We start from the raw sequence: 19,667 nt of genomic DNA, 5'->3' as shown, positions 1-19,667 counted from the left end.
TTGCCCTTAGATTAACAAAATCCTTTCCTCGTACTGTCCGTCTCCTCTGGTCACAGTTTCTCTAACTGAGGAGGGGCATAGAGGGAGGAGCCTGTGCACACCCATTCTAAAGTTCTTTATAGTGCCCATGTCTCCTGCGGAGCCCGTCTATACCCCATGGTCCTTACGGAGTCCCCAGCATCCTCTACGGACTAGGAGAAAAAGATTTACCGGTAGGTTTAAAATCTTATTTTCCACCAGCCAATAGCAGTTACCAACCTGATATTTCTATAACTGTTGAGAACTCTACAATCATCCCTACACCACATGCTCGCTGCCTAGTTGTCAAACTATCCTTTGCTCCCCACATTCAATCTGTCTCAAAATCATATTACATGCATCTAAGAAACATATCCAAAATGCGATCATACCTTTACACAAGACACTGCTAAAACCCTAATTCATGCTCTCATTATCTCCCGCATTGATTATTGCAATAGTCTTCTTACTGGTCTTACTAAGAAGAGACTCTCACTATTACAATCCATTCTGAATGCAGCTGCGAGGCTAATATTCCTAGCTAGACGTTTATCGTCTGCAGATCCACTTTGTCAGTCCCTCCATTGGCTACCTGTATTCTACCGGTTTCAATATAAAATACTGTTACTTACACACAAGGCTATTACCCATACTACACCAACATACATCTCTCCGCTTTTCTCAAAATATCTCCCAACCCGGCCCCTTCGCTCTTCACAAGATCTACGTCTCCCAACCACACTCATTACTTGCTCTAATGCACAATTACAGGACTTTCTTCGGGCTGCACTCACTCTGTGGAATGCCCTACCACATACAATAAGACTCTCCTCTAGTCTTCAAACTTTCAAGCTTTCCCTGAAAACTCACCTATTCAGACAAGCTTATCAAATTCCAGAACCGCTCACATTACCTTCATAGCTTTCCTATCCAATTATAGCCTGACAGTACAGTACACACTTAACCTCACATATTTTCTTTCTTCAGTCTCCTTTCCTGCTGACCCTGGTTCATCACTGCTGTGATGTGATATCATGCAGCCCACCAAGAACCTTTACAATCTGGTGGACTATGCAATAGATAGCACCTATCCTTGTGTATCAATGCCTATTTCTCGAACGTCCTAGTGGATGCTGGGGACTCCGTCAGGACCATGGGGAATAGCGGGCTCCGCAGGAGACAGGGCACATCTAAAAAAGCTTTTAGGTCACATGGTGTGTACTGGCTCCTCCCCCTATGACCCTCCTCCAAGCCTCAGTTAGGTTTTTGTGCCCGTCCGAGAAGGGTGCAATCTAGGTGGCTCTCTTAAAGAGCTGTTTAGAAAAGTTTTTTTTTTAGGTTTCATTCAGTGATTCCTGCTGGCAACAGGATCACTGCAACGAGGGACTTAGGGGAGAGATCTCCAACTCACCTGCGTGCAGGATGGATTGGGATCTTAGGCTACTGGACACTGAGCTCCAGAGGGAGTCGGAACACAGGTCAGCCTGGGGTTCGTCCCGGAGCCGCGCCGCCGATCCCCCTTACAGACGCTGAAGAAGACGGCAGAACGGAGGTCCGGAAACAGGCGGCAGAAGACTTCACAGTCTTCATGAAGGTAGCGCACAGCACTGCAGCTGTGCGCCATTGTTGTCACACGGCTCACTGACCTAGTCACGGAGGGTGCAGGGCGCTGCTGGGGGCGCCCTGGGCAGCAATATAAGTACCTTATTGGCAAAATAAATACATCACATATAGCCATTAAGGCTATATGTATGTATTTTAACCCAGGCCAGTTCTTAAAAACCGGGAGAAAAAACCCGCCGAAAAGGGGGCGGAGCTTATTCTCCTCAGCACACAGCGCCATTTTCCCTCACAGAAAGGCTGAGGGGAAGGCTCCCATGCTCTCCCCTGCACTGCACTACAGAAACAGGGTTAAAACAGAGAGGGGGGGCACTGATTTGGCGATATAAATATATATTAAATGCTATTAGGGAGGAACACTTTTATAAAGGTTGTCCCTGTATAATTATAGCATTTTGGTGTGTGCTGGCAAACTCTCCCTCTGTCTCCCCAAAGGGCTAGTGGGTCCTGTCCTCTATCAGAGCATTCCCTGTGTGGGTGCTGTATGTCGGTACGTGTGTGTCGACATGTATGAGAAAAATGTTGGTGAGGAGGCGGAGCAAATTGCCTGTAATGGTGATGTCACTCTCTAGGGAGTCGACACCGGAATGGATGGCTTACTTGTGGAAGTACGTGATCATGTCAACACGCTGCGAGCCGGTTGACGACATGAGACGACCGGCAAACAAATTAGTACCTGTCCAGGCGTCTCAGACACCGTCAGGGGCTTGTAAAAACGCCCATTTACCTCACGGACACTGACTCCAGTGTCGACGGTGAAGAAACAAACGTATTTTCCTTTAGGGCCACACGTTACATGTTAAGGGCAATGAAGGAGGTGTTACATATTTCTGATACTACAAGTACCACAAATAAGGGTATTTTGTAGGGTGTGAATAAACTACTTGTAGTTTTGCCTGAATCAGATAAATTAAATGAAGTGTGTGATGATACGTGGGGTTCCTCCGATAGAAAGTTATGGGCGGTATACCCTTTCCCGCCAGAAGTAAGGGCGAGTTGGGAAACACACCTTAGGGTGGATAAGGCGCTCACACGCTTATAAAACAAGTGGCGTTACCGTCTCCAGATACGGCCGCCCTCAAGGAGCCAGCTGATAGGAAGCTGAAAAATAGCCTAAGAAGTATATACACACATACTGGTGTTATACTGCGACCAGCAATCGCCTCAGACTGGATGTGCAGCGCTGAGGGGGCTTGGTCGGATTTCCTGACTGAAAATTTTGATACCCTTGACAGGGACAAGATTTTATTGTCTATAGAGCATTTTAAGGATGCATTTCTATATATGCGTGATGCGCAGAGGGATATTTGCATTCTGGCATCAAGAGTAAATGTGATGTCCATATCTGCCAGACGAAGACACGACAGTGGTCAGGTGAGGCAGATTCCAGACGGCACATGGAAGTATTGCCGTATAAAGGGGCGGTCCATCGGACCTGGTGGCCATGGCAACAGCTGAAAAATCCACCTTTTGTTCCCCGAGTCACATCTCAGCAGAAAAGGACACAGTCTTTTCAGTCTCAGTCCTTTCGTCCCCATACGGGCAGGCGGGCAAAGGCCAGTCATATCTGCCCAGGGGTAGAGGAACGGGAAGAAGACTGCAGCAAGCAGCCCATTCCCAGGAACAGAAGCCCTTCACAGCTTCTGCCAAGTCCGCAGCATGACGCTGGGGCAGTACAAGCGGACTCAGGTGCGGTAGGGGGTCATCTCAAGAGTTTCAGCACGCAGTGGGCTCACTCGCAAGGGGACTCCTGGATCCTACATGTAGTATCCCAGGTGTACATTGGAAATTCGAGACGTCTCTTCCTCACAAGTTCCGGAAGTCTGTTTTACCAACGTCTACCTCCGACAGGGAGGCAGTATTGGAAACAATTCACAGGCTGTATTCCCAGCAGGTGATAATCAAAGTACCCCTCCTACAACAAGGGAGGGGGTATTATTCCACACTATATTGTGGTACTGAAGCCAAACGGCTCGGTGAGATCTGAAATATTTGAACACTTACATACAAGCGTTCAAATCAAGATGGAGTCACTCAGAGCAGTGATAGCGAACCAGGAAGAAGGGGACGAGATGGTGTCACTGGATATCAGGGACATTTACCTACATGTCCAAATTTGCCCTTCTCACCAAGGGTACTTCAGGTTCGTGGTACAGAACTGTCACTATCAGTTCAGACGCTGCCGTTTGGATTGTCCACGGCGCCCCGGGTCTTTACCAAGGTAATGGCCGAAATGATGATTCTTCTTAAAAGAAACTTGGACGCTTTCCTGATAAGGGCAAGGTCCAGAGAACAGTTGGAGGTCGGAGTAGCACTATCTTTAATAGTTCTACGACAGCACGAGTGGATTTTAAATATTCCAAAATCGTAGCTTTTCCGAGGACACGTCTACTGTTCCTAGGGATGATTCTGGACACAGTCCAGAAAAAGGTGTTTCTCCCAGAGGAGAAAGCCAGGGAGTTATCCGAGCTAATCGGGATCCTCCTAAAACCAGGAAAAGTGTCAGTGCATCATTGCACAAGAGTCCTGGTAAAAAATGGTGGCTTATTACGAAGCAATTCCATTCGGCAGATTTCACGCAAGAACTCTTCAGTGGGATCTGCTGGACAAATGGTCCGGATCGCATCTTCAGATGCATCAGCGGATAACCCTATATCCAAGGACAAGGGTGTCTCTCCTGTGGTGATTACAGAGTGCTCATCTTCTAGAGGGCCACAGATTCAGCATTCAGGATTGGATGCTGGTGACCACGGAGGCCAGCCTGAGAGGCTGGGGAGCAGTCACACAGGGAAAAAATTTCCAGGAAAGTGTGATCAAGTCTGGAGAATTCTCTCCACATAGATAGAGCTAAGAGCAAAATTATAAGGCTCTAAACTTAGCAAGACCTCTGCTTCAAGGTCAGCCGGTATTGATCCAGTGGGATAACATCACGGCAGTCGCCCACGTAAACAGAAACGGCGACACAAGAAGCTGGAGGGCAGTGAAAAAACTGCAAGGATTTTTCGCTAGGCGGAAAATCATGTGATAGCACTGTCAGCAGTGTTCTCTCCGGGAGTGGACGACTGGGAAGCAGACTTCCTCAGCAAGCATGACCTCCACCTGGGAGAGTGGGAACTTCATAGGGAAGTTTTTCCGCATGATTGTGAGCCATTGGCAAAGACCAAAGGTGGAAATGATGGCGTCCCGCCCGAACAAAAAACGGGACAGGTATTGCGCCAGGTCATGAGACCTTCAGGCGATAGCTGTGGATGTCCTAGTAACACCGTGGGTGTAACAGTCGGTGTATGTGTTCCCTCCTCTGCTTCTCATAACCAAGGTATTGAGAATTATAAGATATAGAGGAGTATGAACTATACTCGTGACTCCGGATTGGCCAAGAGGGACTTGGTACCCGGAACTTCAAGAGATGCTCACAGAGGACTAAGGGCCTGGGGAGCTAAGAAGGGACTTGCTTCAGCAGGTACCATGTCTATTCCAAGACTTACCGCGGCTGCGTTTGACGGCATGGCGGTTGAATGCCGGATCCTGAAGGAAAAAGGCATTCCATAAGAGGTCATACCTACCCTGGTCAAAGCCAGGAAGGAGGTGACCGCACAACGTCATCACCACAGGTGGTAAAAATATGTTGCGTGGGTGAGGCCAGGAAGGCCCCACGAAGAAAATTCAACTAGGTCGAATTCTACACTTCCTGAAAACAGGAGTGTTTTGAGCCTAAAATTGGGGTTCTTTAAGGTTTTAAGTTTCGGCCCTGTAGAATTTCTTCCGAAAAGAATTGACTTCAGTTCCTGAAGTCCAGATTGTCAAGGGAGTATTGCATATACACCCCTTTTTGTGCCTCTAGTGGCACCGTGGGATCTCAACATAGTGTTGGGATTCCTTAAAATCATATTGGTTTGAACCGCTCAAATCTGTGGATTTGAAATATATCACATGGAAAGTGAACATGCTGTTGACCAATATCTCACATGGACAGTGACCATGCTGTTGGTCCTGGCCTCGGCCAGGCGATTGTCAGAATGGGCGGCTTTGTCTTACAAGAGCCCATATTTAAATTTCCATTCGGACAGGGCAGAACTGGGACTCGTCTCCAGTTTTCTTCCTAAGGGGGTGTCAGGTTTTTCACCTGAAACAACCTATTATGGTGCCTGCGGCTTCTAGGGACTTGGAGGACTCCAGGTTAATAGACGTTGTCAGGACCCTAAAAATATATATTATATATATATATATATATATATATATATATATATATATATATATATATATATATATATATATAGTTTAGGACGGCTGGAGTCAGAAAGTCTGACTTGCTGTTTATATTGTATGCACCCAACAATATGGGTGCTCCTGCGTCTAAACAGACGATTGCACGTTGGATCTGTAGCACAATCCAACTTGCACATTCTGTGGCAGGCGTGCCACAGCCTAAATCTGTAAAGGCCCACTCCACTAGGAAAGTGGGCGCATCTTGGGCGGCTGCCCGAGGGGTCTCGGCATTACAACTTTGCCGAGCAGCTACGTGGTCAGGGGAGAACACGTTTGTAAAATTTTACAAATTTGATACTCTGGCTAAGGAGGACCTGGAGTTCTCTCATTCGGTGCTGCAGAGTCATCCGCACTCTCCCGCCCGTTTGGGAGCTTTGGTATAATCCCCATGGTCCTGACGGAGTCCCCAGCATCCACTAGGACGTTAGAGAAAATAAGAATTTACTTACCGATAATTCTATTTCTCGTAGTCCGTAGTGGATGCTGGGCGCCCATCCCAAGTGCGGATTGTCTGCAATGCTTGTACATAGTTATTGTTACAAAAATCGGGTTATTCTTGTTGTGAGCCATCTTTTCAGAGGCTACTTCGTTTTGTTATCATACTGTTAACTGGGTTCAGATCACAAGTGGTACGGTGTGATTGGTGTGGCTGGTATGAGTCTTACCCGGGATTCAAGATCCTTCCTTATTGTGTACGCTCGTCCGGGCACAGTACCTAACTGAGGCTTGGAGGAGGGTCATAGGGGGAGGAGCCAGTACACACCATGTGACCTAAAAGCTTTTTTAGATGTGCCCTGTCTCCTGCGGAGCCCGCTATTCCCCATGGTCCTGACGGAGTCCCCAGCATCCACTACGGACTACGAGAAATAGAATTATCGGTAAGTAAATTCTTATTTTCCCCATAGATTGTAAGCTTGCGAGCTGGGCCCTCCTACCTCTATGACTGTTTGTTTTACCCAGTTTTGTCTTCTGATTGTGTCTAGTTGTAAAGCGCAACGGAATTTGCTGCACTGTATAAGAAACTTGTTAATAAGTAAATAAAATTAATGAACGAGATATCGTTCATATCTTGCAGTATGTATGCATCATCGATGAACAATACGCTGCCCCGCGCTCGTTCATCGTTGGTGCCGGCTCGTTTATGCATGCAAGCCGATATGGACAGTATTTTCATACATGCAAATCTATCTCTCTCTGCACATGTTATATCTGCCTCCCCTGCAGTGCACATGGTTTTGCCCAACTGCTAAAAAAAAAATTCCTGCTGCGATCAACTTGGAATTACCCCCCATGTGCACTGCAGGTGGGGCAGATATAACATGTACAAAGAGAGTTACCTTTGGGTGGGTTATATTTTTTTCTGTGCAGGGTAAATACTGGCTGCTTTATTTTTACACTACAATTTAGATTTCAGTTTGAATACACCCCACCCAAATCTATCTCTCTCTCTGCAGATGTTATATCTGCCCTCTCTGCAGTGCACATATTTTTTCTTTTACGTCCTAGTGGATACTGGGGTCTTGTACTTTAGTACCATGGGGTATAGATTGGGTCCACTGGAGCCTGGCACTTTAAAAACCTTTAGTGTGTGTATGTGTGTGCTGGCTCCTCCCCTCTATGCCCTTCCTACCAGACGCAGTTTAGAAAAATGTGCCCAGGAGCCGGGTGCATTTCTCTGGAGCTCCAGAGAGTTTCCTTTTGGTTTTTATTTTCGTTTATTATTTTCAGGTAGCACTTAAAGGGGGGGGACCGAACCAACCTCCTGAGGGTTAATGGTTCGTAATCCTAGTTGACAGGACACTGAGCTCCTGAGGTGCTGATCACATATCATCAGTATGTGTGCCCACACCGGCAGCTAGCCGCCACCCTCTAGCAGATGGCGAAGTACAAGGTGCAGTGAGTATTACACCGGGGTCCACGGTGCAGTTTGGCGGCAAGTCGCGCGTCGGTCACGGGCCCATGAGCTGCGGTGCCCGCCGCGGACCAACTGGCTAAGCCCTCAGTGCTCACTGTCTCAACAAAGGCTTTGTGGGTACTGTCTGCATATATGATGTTGTTTGTAACATAGCCAATATAAAAATTTGGATCAGGGACCACACGCCATTACAGGGGGTGGGGCTTCCCGAAGCGGGACCAGAGGCGGGAAGGCGCCATTTCCTGCTGCTGCGGATCAGGCTGAATGCACGCTGCTCCTCCGGAGACAACGCTGCTACAGGACTCTGTACTGGCACCAGTGGGTCATAGTAAGGGGTGGGGGGGCACATCAGTGGCAGCGCTGCTGCACTACTGTCAGGTCATACATTTAGTTACACATATTACACTGCTGCGTTCTGTGTGCTGGTGTCCGCTCCTCGATGTCACTCCAAGGGCTCTCTGGGGTCTGTGTGGAGGTGTTTGGATAGAGGCTATTCAAAAACTTTTGCAGACAGGGGTGGTGGTTCCTGTACCACCTCCGTTACGCAACAGGGGTTTTTACTCCAGTCTTTTTATCATTCCCAAACCGGACGGTTCGGTGCGCCCCATCTTGAACCTGAAGTCTCTAAACCTGTATCTGCGGGTGTTCAAATTCAAGATGGAATCCCTGCGGGCGGTGGTGTCTGCTCTGGAGGAGGGGGGAGTTCCTGGTGTCTCTGGATGTCAAGGATGCTCACCTACATATCCCCATGTGGCCCCCCTCATCAGGCTTACCTCAGGTTTGCCATATTGGATGACCATTTCCAGTTTCAGGCTTTACCCTTTGGATTGTACACAGCTCAGAGGGTCTTCACCAAGGTCATGGCGGAGATGATGCTGCAACTGCGTATGATGGCAGTGAACATAGTCCCCTACTTGGACGATCTCCTAATAAAGGCTGTGTCCAGGGACTGTCTGCTGCACAGCATCGATCTGACTTACATATCAGGAATCTCACCTGGAGCCGACCCAGCGTCTTCAGTTCCTGGGAATGATACTGGATACTGTATCTCAAAAGGAGTTTCTCCCGGTGGACAAGGCCTTGACTATCCAGGCTATGGTAGCGCTCGGTGCTTTGTCCTTGCAAGGTATCCATACATCTTTGCATTCGATTACTGGGCCAGATGGTGGCTGCTTACGAGGCAATCCAATATGGCAGATTTCATGCCTGACCATTTCAACTGGATCTGCTGGACAAATGGTCGGGTTCTCACCTTCACATGCATCAGGAAGTGACCTTATCTCCGAAAGCCTGGAGTTCTCTTATGGTGGCTACAAGTTCCCCACCTGGTAGAGGGCAGGAGTTTCAATATCCACTCATGGATTCTACTGACAATGGATGCCAGCCTCCGGGCTTGGGGGGCGGTGACCTAAGGAGCCCAGTTACAGGGGATATGGTCAAGACAGGAATCTGCTCTGCCCATAAACATCCTAGAACTCAGGGCAATTTACAGTGCTCTTCTGCAGGCTTCTCATCTCCTGAAGGATCGGGCGATCTAGGTTCAGTCGGACTACGCCACCGCGGTTGCATACATAAACCGACAAGGGGAAACGAGAATCAGAGCGGCGATGCAAGAGTTGTCAAAATCCTCCTCTGGGCGGAGACCAACGCAAGGACCATCTCAGCCATATTCATTCCGGGAGTGGACAACTGGGAAGCAGACTTCCTCAGCAGGCACGACCTCCATCCGGGGGAATGGGACCTACATCCTCAGCTGGGGCTGTCCGCAGATAGATCTAATGGCTTCGCGTCTCAACAAGAGGCTATGCCGTTACTGTTCTAGGACAAGGGATCCACAGGCTGTAGCAGTGGACGCGCTGACTGCACCGTGGACGTACCAGTTTCTGTACCTGTTCCCTCCTCTACCACTAATCACAAGGGTGCTAAGAATGACTGCACCTTGAAGAAGTCCCCAGCTAGGGGAGGAAACGCGTTGGTTTTTCCTGTGGAGGCGTTGAGCAAGTGGTGTGTCGTTGCCGGGATCCAGCAGTTACCATCTGTGTGAAGTGTGGGCTGATCCGGAGCACCCATTTTTGGGACACAAACGCTGTTGGGACTGTTTGACCACAGTTCCCATTGATCTTGGTAATTACCCATCCTATACGCCTCCTAAAGGATTGTGTCTTATCTGATCCTATGTTTAATTTGTATTTATGTATATATGTTTTGTATTAAACAGTACTTCACTATATACATTCCTGCTTTATTATCTTACATGCAACCCCATCTGTGAGATTTGAAGGGGAGTCGTAAAGAAAGAAAAACCGATACAGCGCTGGCTAAGTGTTCTCCCCAATTTTATTCTTTTAAGAATGGAAAGCGTTCAGGCAATTCTAATTGCCCCGGATTGGCCTCGACGGGCATGGTACTCGGACCTCCTGTCAATGTCTATGGAGGATACCTGGCCTCTGCCGCTCCAAGACGATCTTCGTCAGCATGGTCTGTTCGTCTATCACGACTTAGAGCGGCTACGTTTGATGGCTTGGAAGTTGAGAGGGAGATTCTAGCAAGAAAGGGTCTTCCCTCCTGGGTTGTTTCCACCATGGTCCAGGCCAGGACAATGGTTACGTCAAAACATTATCTTCGTATCGGGAAAAAGTATGTTTCCTGGTGTGAAAGTAGAAAGGTTTCTCCTGTGGAATTTAGAATTGGTTGTTTTCTACTTTTTCCTGCAAGTGGGAGTGGATATGGGCCTACGTTTAGGCTCCATCAAAGTCCAGATTTCGGCGCTCTCTATTTTCTTCCAGAAACAGCTTGCCATGTTGCTGGAAGTACAAACTTTCCTAAAGGGAGTTCTTCATTTGCAATCGCCATTTGTGCCTCCCACGGCTCCGTGGGACTTCAGTCGGATTGGTTTGAACTCTTACATAGGGTGGAGTTAAAATTTCTCACCTGGAAGACGGTGATGTTATTGGCATTGGCATCTGCCAGGCGTGTGTCTCTGAATTAGGGGCCTTATCTTGTAAGAGCCCTTTATTTGGTTTTTCATGAGGACAGGGCGGAACTTAGGACCCGTCCTCAGTTTTTGCCTAAAGTGGTGTCCGCTTTTCATGTGAATTAGCCTATTGAGGTTCCAGTGTTGTCTGATGCTTCCGTTGGTCCTGAGTCCTTGGATGTGGTCAGGGCTCTGAAGATTTATGTCAAAAGGACGGCCCGTCATCGGAAATCTGACTCGCTGCTTGTACTTTATGATGCCTTCAAGATTGGTCGGCCAGCTTCCAAGCAATCTATTGCTCGTTGGCTCCGGTTGACCATTCAACAGGCCTATACTTCGGCGGCTCTGCCCTTACCGAAGTCTGTTCAGGCCCACTCTACAAGGACGGTGGGGACTTCCTGGGCAGCTGCCCGGGGTGTATCTGTCCTACAGTTGTGCCGTGCTGCAACTTGGTCTGGTTCGAACATGTTTGTTAAATTTTATAGGTTCGATATCTTGGCCAAGGATGACCTTCAGTTTGGTCAGACGGTTTTATAGGGGTCTCAGCACTCTCCCACACGTTTGGGAGCTTTGGGACTTCCCCATGGTACTAAAGTTCAAGACCCCAGTATGCACTAAGACGTAAGAGAAAATAGGTATTTAATACCTACCGGTAATTCCTTTTTCTCCTAGTTCGTAGTGGATACTGGGCGCCTGCCTCGGTGCTTCATCCCTGCTTACCTGTGTAAGTATTTGGTTGGCCTGATGTTGCGGTCCCATTATGTTGTTGGGATAGCTGTGCTATCCAGATTAGGTTGGTGTTGCTATCCTCTGTTCTGGTTAGCGCCCTCCTTTCGTTTATGGTTGTGTGTTGGCTTGTTGCCTCACCGCTGTTGTATTGTTCTTCTCTCATATTATGTCCGTCTCCTCAGGCACAGTTTTCCTAGACTGAGTCTGATAGGAGGGGCATAGAGGGGAGGAACCAACACACACACACGTTTATAAAGTGCCAGGCTCCAGTGGACCCAATCTATACCCCATGGTACTAAAGTACAAGACTCCAGTATCCACTACGGACTATGAGAAAAAGAATAACCGGTAGGTATTAAATTCCTATTTTTCTCTAACGTCCTAGTGGATGCTGGGGACTCCGAAAGGACCATGGGGAATAGACGGGCTCCGCAGGAGACAGGGCACTTTAAGAAAGAATTTGGATACTGGTGTGCTCTGGCTCCTCCCTCTATGTCCCTCCTCCAGACCTCAGTTTGAATCTGTGCCCGGATGAGGGTGCTACTTAGTGAGCTCTCCTGAGCTTGCTATAAGAAAGTCTTTTGTTAGGTTTTTTTATTTTCAGAGAGATCTGCTGGCAACAGACTCTCTGCAGCGTGGGACTGAGGGGAGAGAAGCAGCCCTACTCACTGAAGATAGGTCCTGCTTCTTAGGCTACTGGACACCATTAGCTCCAGAGGGATCGTACACAGGATCTCACCCTTTGTCGTCCGATCCCGTAGCCGCGCCGCCGTCCCCCTCGCAGAGCCGGAAGACAGAAGCTGGTGAAAGAAGCAAGTAGACTTCGAAATCGGCGGCAGAAGACTCCAGTCTTCACTGAGGTAGCGCACAGCACTGCAGCTGTGCGCCATTGCTCCCACATTAAACCCACATACTCCGGTCACTGTAGGGTGCAGGGCGCAGGGGGGGGGGGGGGGCGCCCGGGGCAGCAATTAGAGACCTCTTTGGCAAAAGTTTGCATAATATACAGTTGGGCACTGTATATATGTATGAGCCCCCGCCAAAATTGTACATGAAAGCGGGACAGAAGCCCGCCGTCGAGGGGGCGGGGCTTCTTCCTCAGCACTCACCAGCGCCATGTTTTTTCTCCACAGCACCGCTGAGAGGAAGCTCCCCAGTCTCTCCCCTGCAGTTACACGGTAGTAGAGGGTAAAAAGAGAGGGGGGGGGGGCACATAATTAGGCGCAAAAATCAATATAAACAGCAGCTACTGGGTTAACATTAAGTTACTGTGTTATTCCTGGGTTAATAGCGCTGGGGTGTGTGCTGGCATACTCTCTCTATGTCTCTCCAAAGGGCCTTATGGGGGAATTGTCTTCAGATGAGCATTCCCTGAGTGTGTGGTGTGTCGGTACGTGTGTGTCGACATGTCTGAGGTAAAAGGCTCCCCTAAGGAGGAGATAGAGCAAATATGTGTGTGTGAGGGTGTCTCCGTCGACAACGCCGTCACCTGTTTGGATATGTGTAATTAAGTGCTAAGGTGAATTTATTGCACAAAAGATTAGAGAACAGACAGGAAATCTACCCATGTCTGTCCCTATGTCGCAGAGACCTTCAGAGTCTCTCAATGCTCACTATCCAAAATAATAAACACTGATATCGACACGGAGGTTGACTCCAGTGTCGACTACGATAATGCAAAGTTACAGCCATAATGGCAGAAAAGTATTCAATATATGATTATTGTAATAAAAGATGATTTGCATATCACTGATGACTCATCTGTCCCTGACACAAGGGTACACATGTTTAAGGGGAAGAAAGCTGAGGTAAATTTCCCTCCTCTCATGATGAAAAAGAGCGGGAATCTCCAGACAAGAGACTGCAGTTTCCCACAAAAGAATTCTCAGGCAGTATCCTTTCCCCACTAGGGCCAGGATAGGATGGGAATCTTCCCCTAGGGTGTCACGTTTGCCCAAAAGGTAGCCCTGACGTAACAGCTATTCTCAGGGATCCTGCAGATAGCGTGCACATTCTGGTACACTACTCAGACCGGCGATTGTGTCGGCATGGGTTTATAGCGCTGTGGCAGCGTGGACAGGTACCTTATCAGCAGAGATTGATGTGTATATATAGAGATATATATATATTAAAGATGCTGTCTTAAGGACCTTGTGTTTGCTCATTCGGTGCTGCAGAGTCATCCGCACTCTCCCGCCCGTTTGGGAGCTTTGGTATAATCCCCATAGTCCTTACGGGGTCCCCAGCATCCACTAGGACGTTAGAGAAAATAAGATTTTACTTACCGGTAAATCTATTTCTCGTAGTCCGTAGTGGATGCTGGGCGCCCGTCCCAAGTGCGGACTTCTTCTGCAATACTTGTATATAGTTATTGCTTAAATAAGGGTTATGTTGGTTGCATCAGGGTTGATCTGATGCTCCGTTGTTGTTCATACTGTTAACTGGGTAAGTTTATCACGAGTTATACGGTATGATTGGTGTGACTGGTATGAGTCTTGCCCTGGATTCCAAAATCCTTTTCTTGTACTGTCAGCTCTTCCGGGCACAGTTTCTCTAACGGAGGTCTGTAGGAGGGACATAGAGGGAGGAGCCAGAGCACACCAGTATCCAAATTCTTTCTTAAAGTGCCCTGTCTCCTGCGGAGCCTGTCTATTCCCCATGGTCCTTACGGAGTCCCCAGCATCCACTACGGAATACGAGAAATAGATTTACCGGTAAGTAAAATCTTATTTTTTCCCCCCATTTGCTAACAAATTTGCTGCTGCGAGCAGATCTGAATTAGGCCCCAGGAAATCAAGGATTTTTAGCATGAATTTCTGCAATTCGACGTATCGCTAGTCTGTGGTGGTTCCGATTGGATGATCAGCGGTTTCGGCTGGACCAAATTCGGGGACACAGCCGCCTGACATATGGGGGCTTTGAGTGTATGAAAAAAATGTTGTATAAATATTAGTGAACAGCTTTGGAAAAAAATTAGAGCATACCTAAAAAATGTGTGTATGTGTGTGTGTGTGTGTGTATATATATATATATATATATATATATATTAGTGTGTGTGTGTGTGTGTGTGTGTGTGTATATATATTTTTATATACGGTATATATACATATTTATATTATGTGTGTGTGTGTATATGTACTCAATTGTGTAACACAGATATCTGTAAAACATAGTAGTGATGTAAAGTAGGGTTTCCCACAAGGCCACACCTCCCTTCACATGAAGCCTAGCATCGGTTTGTTAAAAAGGGGTGTATTTCCCTCAAGGGCACTCTTCCCCTCCTTCTTGTAATAGCCCCTGGGGCTATTTTCCGTACTGGGTGTCGCCTACTACAGTGCCACCACTGAGCGGCAGTGCACATTTTTCGATAGATGTATGAAGCTACATATCATTTTCTAGAATTCACTTGATAAATGTTACTTCTCTACTGGCTCACTGCTGCTTCCCATAAGTGGAAGCTTTCTGCCTCTTTCTCGTTATTTATAAAAAATAAAAATAAAACTGCTTAAGTGTCCATTATCACACAGTCTGCAGTTTGTTTAGAAGTATGTCCCATGTCGTGCGCTGGCTTGATGGATATATTAGGGGCCAGGTGTAATGACGCCCGAGATTGTGGTCATAATAATGTGACTCGACCATGTACAAGTGCGTTCTCCCAGAGAAAATGTCACTAAAATAGGGTGGCAGAGTATCTTCTATTTATTGGTGTAATTACCTCCTCCTGGGCAATTGTCGCCACTACTGCTGTCTACAGCATTATGGGCCTAATTCAGAGTTGATTGCAGCAGCAAATTTGTTAGCAATTGGGCAAAACCATGTGCACTGCAGGGGGGGGGCAGATATAACGTGTAGAGAGAGTTAGATTTGGGTGGGATGTATTCAAACTGAAAGCTAAATTGCAGTGTGAAAATAAAGCAGCCAGTATTTACCCTGCACAGAAACAATATAACCCACCCAAATCTAACTCTCTCTGCAAATGTTCTATCTACCACACCTGCAGTGCACATGGTTTTGCCCAACTGCTAACAAATTTGCTGCTGCGATCAACTCTGAATTACCCGCTGTGTCCACGGGACAGTGCTGATGAAGTTGGAATGTGTCTGCATAACAACTTTAAATGTGATAGTAAAGAATGATGTTTACAGTTATAATGCTGACACGGTTACTATTCTTTAACATTACAACTGCGTCTGCATTGTTCCGTTGACATAATGTTGTTGACATTTTTGAATGTGGATTTGGTAACTATAGATGTGTCCTTGCTCATCCATCACGCAAATTATCCATTCACAGGAGCGTACACACTAATGCAATCCTGTGGAATGCGGGTATGTTGTGTACATAGGCCATGACGCGGGCACACTACTTGCGGCAAACGACCTGCGATTAGCAGTCTCGGGTAAGATGACCAAGGACTCGTCTGTATTTCCCATCCTACCAACCACACATGGGACTGTTCAAAATACCCTCTTGGATTAATTCCATACGTAAGAAGTGTGGCTAAGGAGTTGATAACTATATTCCAAAATCTATCATTAAACATTTGGAGAGAACATAGCCGTGATGTTATGACCTCAGAAAGCCGTATTGCAGCTTGTTTCTCTACCTAGCTCTTGTATCGTGTAAAGGTGGCTGCAGCTCCTGAGCAACATGAGAGGTGTTGTCGCAGTGCCAGTATTTGCACCGACTCTGTGAGCAGCTACCTCCTTCTCAGGTGAAAACAAGCCTGAGACATACAGGGCACTCTGCACATCAACAGCTGCTGTGACTTTATGCATTTGTGCCATGTAAACATGGAAAAATATTCCCTTCTGATAGGCATCTGTTTTATTTATATGTTCCAGCTCTATTCTGGGAATTGTTTGTTTTACTTAACATCAGACTGATTTTACATATATTCTATTCCTTTCTGTCTTTTTCACTTTCAGGTGAGTTTGTTCATGCCGGAAACATTCTTGCTACCCAGAGAGTAATGCGTTGGCACCCAGGGTCCCAGGTGAGTCACTTAAAATGATTAATGGTTTTCATTTGGCAGCTTGTAGGCTACAGTTAACATAAGCTTAAAATGTGAGTTTCTCTATAAATAGACTTGCCATAATATCACTTTAATCTGGGACACCTACGATTTACTACTGCGGTTTATTTAAAACCTGGTGAAATGTAGGCTTGAATTTAGGCAGCCACGGAATCTGTCGTAGGTGTCCTGGATTAAAGGGATATTATGGCAACCCTTTGTATAAGGAAAAACTACTAGTTAACGCCTGAAACTGATATAACAAACATGTATAATATTGTTGGAACTAAATGTATTTGATAAGATTGTGTTGTGGGGGAAACACTTTTTGCTATGTATTCCAGAGTTCCATATGTGAATCTACAGTTCACAGACTTTTATATATGTAGATGCCTAAAACTGGCCACACCGACTGAGACATTGGGGGTCATTCCGAGTTGATCGCTTGCTAGCAACTTTTTGAAGCGCTGCGATCAGGTCAAAACGCTGCAAAACTGCCCATGCGTATGCACCACAATGCGCAGGCGCGTCGTACGGGCACAAAGCGGATAGTTGCTAAACGATGGATGTAACGAAGAATCCATTCGCACAGCCGATCGCAAGGGGATTGACAGGAAGCAGGCGTTTATAGATGTCAACTGCAGGGCGGGTGTCTGAAGTCCGTTCCGGGTCCAAAAAGACCGAAGTGATCGCAAGGGCTGAGTAAGTCCAGAGCTACTCAGAAACTGCAAAAAACTTTTTCGTCCCGCTCGGCTGCACAAGCGTTTGCACACTAGCAAAGCGAAAATACACTCCCCCATAGGCGGCGACTATCTGATCGCTGCTCTGCAAAAAATAGCTAGCGAGCGATCGACTCCGAATGAACCCCATTATAATAATTAATTCTAAAGTATTTTACCAGGAAGAAATACAGTGAGAGTCCCTTCATAAATGCATGGGTAGCCTATCAGCTCAGATCTGAAATGGTAGATATGCTATTCCCAGTATATCCTGCACCAAGTAACACATAAACTTAAGGTGGTACTAAGGGGGTAATTCCAAGTTGATCGCAGCAGGAAATTTTTTAGCAGTTGGGAAAAACCATGTGCACTGCAGGGGGGGCAGATATAACATTTGCAGAGAGAGTTAGATTTGGGTTGGTTATTTTGTTTCTGTGCAGGGTAAATACTGGCTGCTTTATTATTACACTGCAATTTAGATTGCAGATTGAACTTACCACACCCAAATCTCTCTCTCTCTGCACATGTTATATCTGCCTCCCCTGCAGTGCACATGGTTTTGCACAACTGCTAACAAACTTGCTGCTGCGATCAACTCAGAATTACCCCCTAAGTCATTTAAAGTACAAAATGTTATTAACCTGCAACTGTTACATCCTTAATGCTTCTAACAGTTGTGAGTAAGAAATTCTTACTGGCATTTAGGAGAGATGTGTTGTCAAGAACCCACTATTGTGATCTTTTAAAAAAAATTAGCTTGAATGTGAAGTTCATGGAAGTAGGACCTTGACCATCTTTGGGTTGTCATGAACATGCTCACACAACTAGGAGAGAAGGACTCTTCTTGCTCAGGAACATTAGACACATCTGGGACCAAACCTGTTAACATTTGGCATTTTATCTCCGTTCCACCAGATGCTAACTGAACCTGGTAACAGGAACTACATGAGCGGATATGGCCATTATTCACATGTTTGTGAATTGTGTTGGTACATTTTAACAAATCAAGGTACCAGTGTCTGGTATTGTAGTCTGTTTTCAACTGTATGTGATTGAGAAGGGACTGCACGTAAATAGGGTTTCTCTAACGTCCTAGAGGATGCTGGGGACTCTGTAAGGACCATGGGGATAGACTGGCTCCGCAGGAGACATGGGCACTTTAAGAAAAACTTTAGGTCTGGGTGTGCACTGGCTCCTCCCTCTATGCCCCTCCTCTAGACCTCAGTTTGATACTGTGCCCAGAGGAGATGGGTGCACTACAGGGAGCTCTCCTGAGCTTCCTGTCAGAAAGTATATTTGTTAGGTTTTTTATTTTCAGGGAGCTTGCTGGCAACAGACTCCCTTCATCGAGGGACTGAGGAGAGAGAAGCAGACCTACTTCTGTGAGTTTCAAGGCTCTGTTTCTTAGGCTACTGGACACCATTAGCTCCAGAGGGATTGGTACGCAGGTCTCACCCTCGCCGTCCGTCCCAGAGCCGTGCCGCCGTCCTCCTCGCAGAGCCGGAAGATAGAAGCCGGGTGAGTATGAGAAGAAAAGAAGATTTCATAGGCGGCAGAAGACTTCATGATCTTTACTGAGGTAACGCACAGCAGTAAAACTGTGCGCCATTGCTCCCATACACCTCACACACCGCAGTCACTGTAAGGGGGGCGCCCTGGGCAGCAATAAAACCTCTCCATTGGCAAAATAAGTATATACATGTACAGATGGGCACTGTACATGTATATAACAGAGCCCCCGCCAGTTTTCAGGAATTTTGAGCGGGACAGAAGCCCGCCGCCGAGGGGGCGGGGCTTCTCCCTCAGCACTCACCAGCGCCATTTTTCTCCACAGCACAGCGCTGAGAGGAAGCTCCCCGGACTCTCCCCTGCTAATACACGGTGATAGAGGGGTTTTAAGAGGGGGGGGGCACAAATTTGGCGGATATAAAGTATGAACAGCGCTACTGGATAAACATTTAGTGTTTTTTTTCCAGGGTCATATAGCGCTGGGGTGTGTGCTGACATACTCTCTCTCTGGGGTAAATTTACTAAGGTGGGAGATTTTTTAGAACTGGTGATGTTGCCCATAGCAACCAATCAGATTGTATCTATTATCTTCTAGAAGCAGCTAGACAATGGTTGCTATGGGCAACATCACCAGTTCTAAAAAAAACTCCCACCTTAGTAAATTTACCCCTCTGTCTCTCCAAAGGGCCTGGTGGGGAAACTATCTTCAGATAAGAGGTTCCCTGTGTGTGTGGTGTGTCGGTACGCGTGTGTCGACATGTCTGAGGTAGAAGGCTCACCTAGGGAGGAGCGTATGAATGTGAGGTCTCCGTCGGCGGTGCCGACACCTGACTGGATGGATATGTGGAATGTGTTAAGTGCTAGTGTGAACTTATTGCACAAAAGATTAGACAAAGCTGAAGC

General features: G+C 47.0%; 1 protein-coding gene across 1 annotated transcript in view; it reads left to right on the top strand.

The window, feature by feature from the left end:
* Positions 1-19,667, top strand: part of MRPL27 (mitochondrial ribosomal protein L27) — a 70,429-nt gene that overhangs the window by 19,844 nt on the left and 30,918 nt on the right. The window contains exon 3 of the mRNA XM_063963199.1: positions 16,451-16,518. Within this exon, the coding sequence (XP_063819269.1) occupies positions 16,451-16,518 (68 nt within the window). The remainder of the gene's footprint in view (positions 1-16,450; positions 16,519-19,667) is intronic.

Source organism: Pseudophryne corroboree, chromosome 3 (assembly GCF_028390025.1).
Source record: "Pseudophryne corroboree isolate aPseCor3 chromosome 3, aPseCor3.hap2, whole genome shotgun sequence".
Lineage (NCBI taxonomy): Eukaryota > Metazoa > Chordata > Amphibia > Anura > Myobatrachidae > Pseudophryne > Pseudophryne corroboree.
The sequence above is the reverse complement of the archived record's forward strand: the minus strand, read 5'-3'. Positions and strand labels throughout refer to the sequence as shown.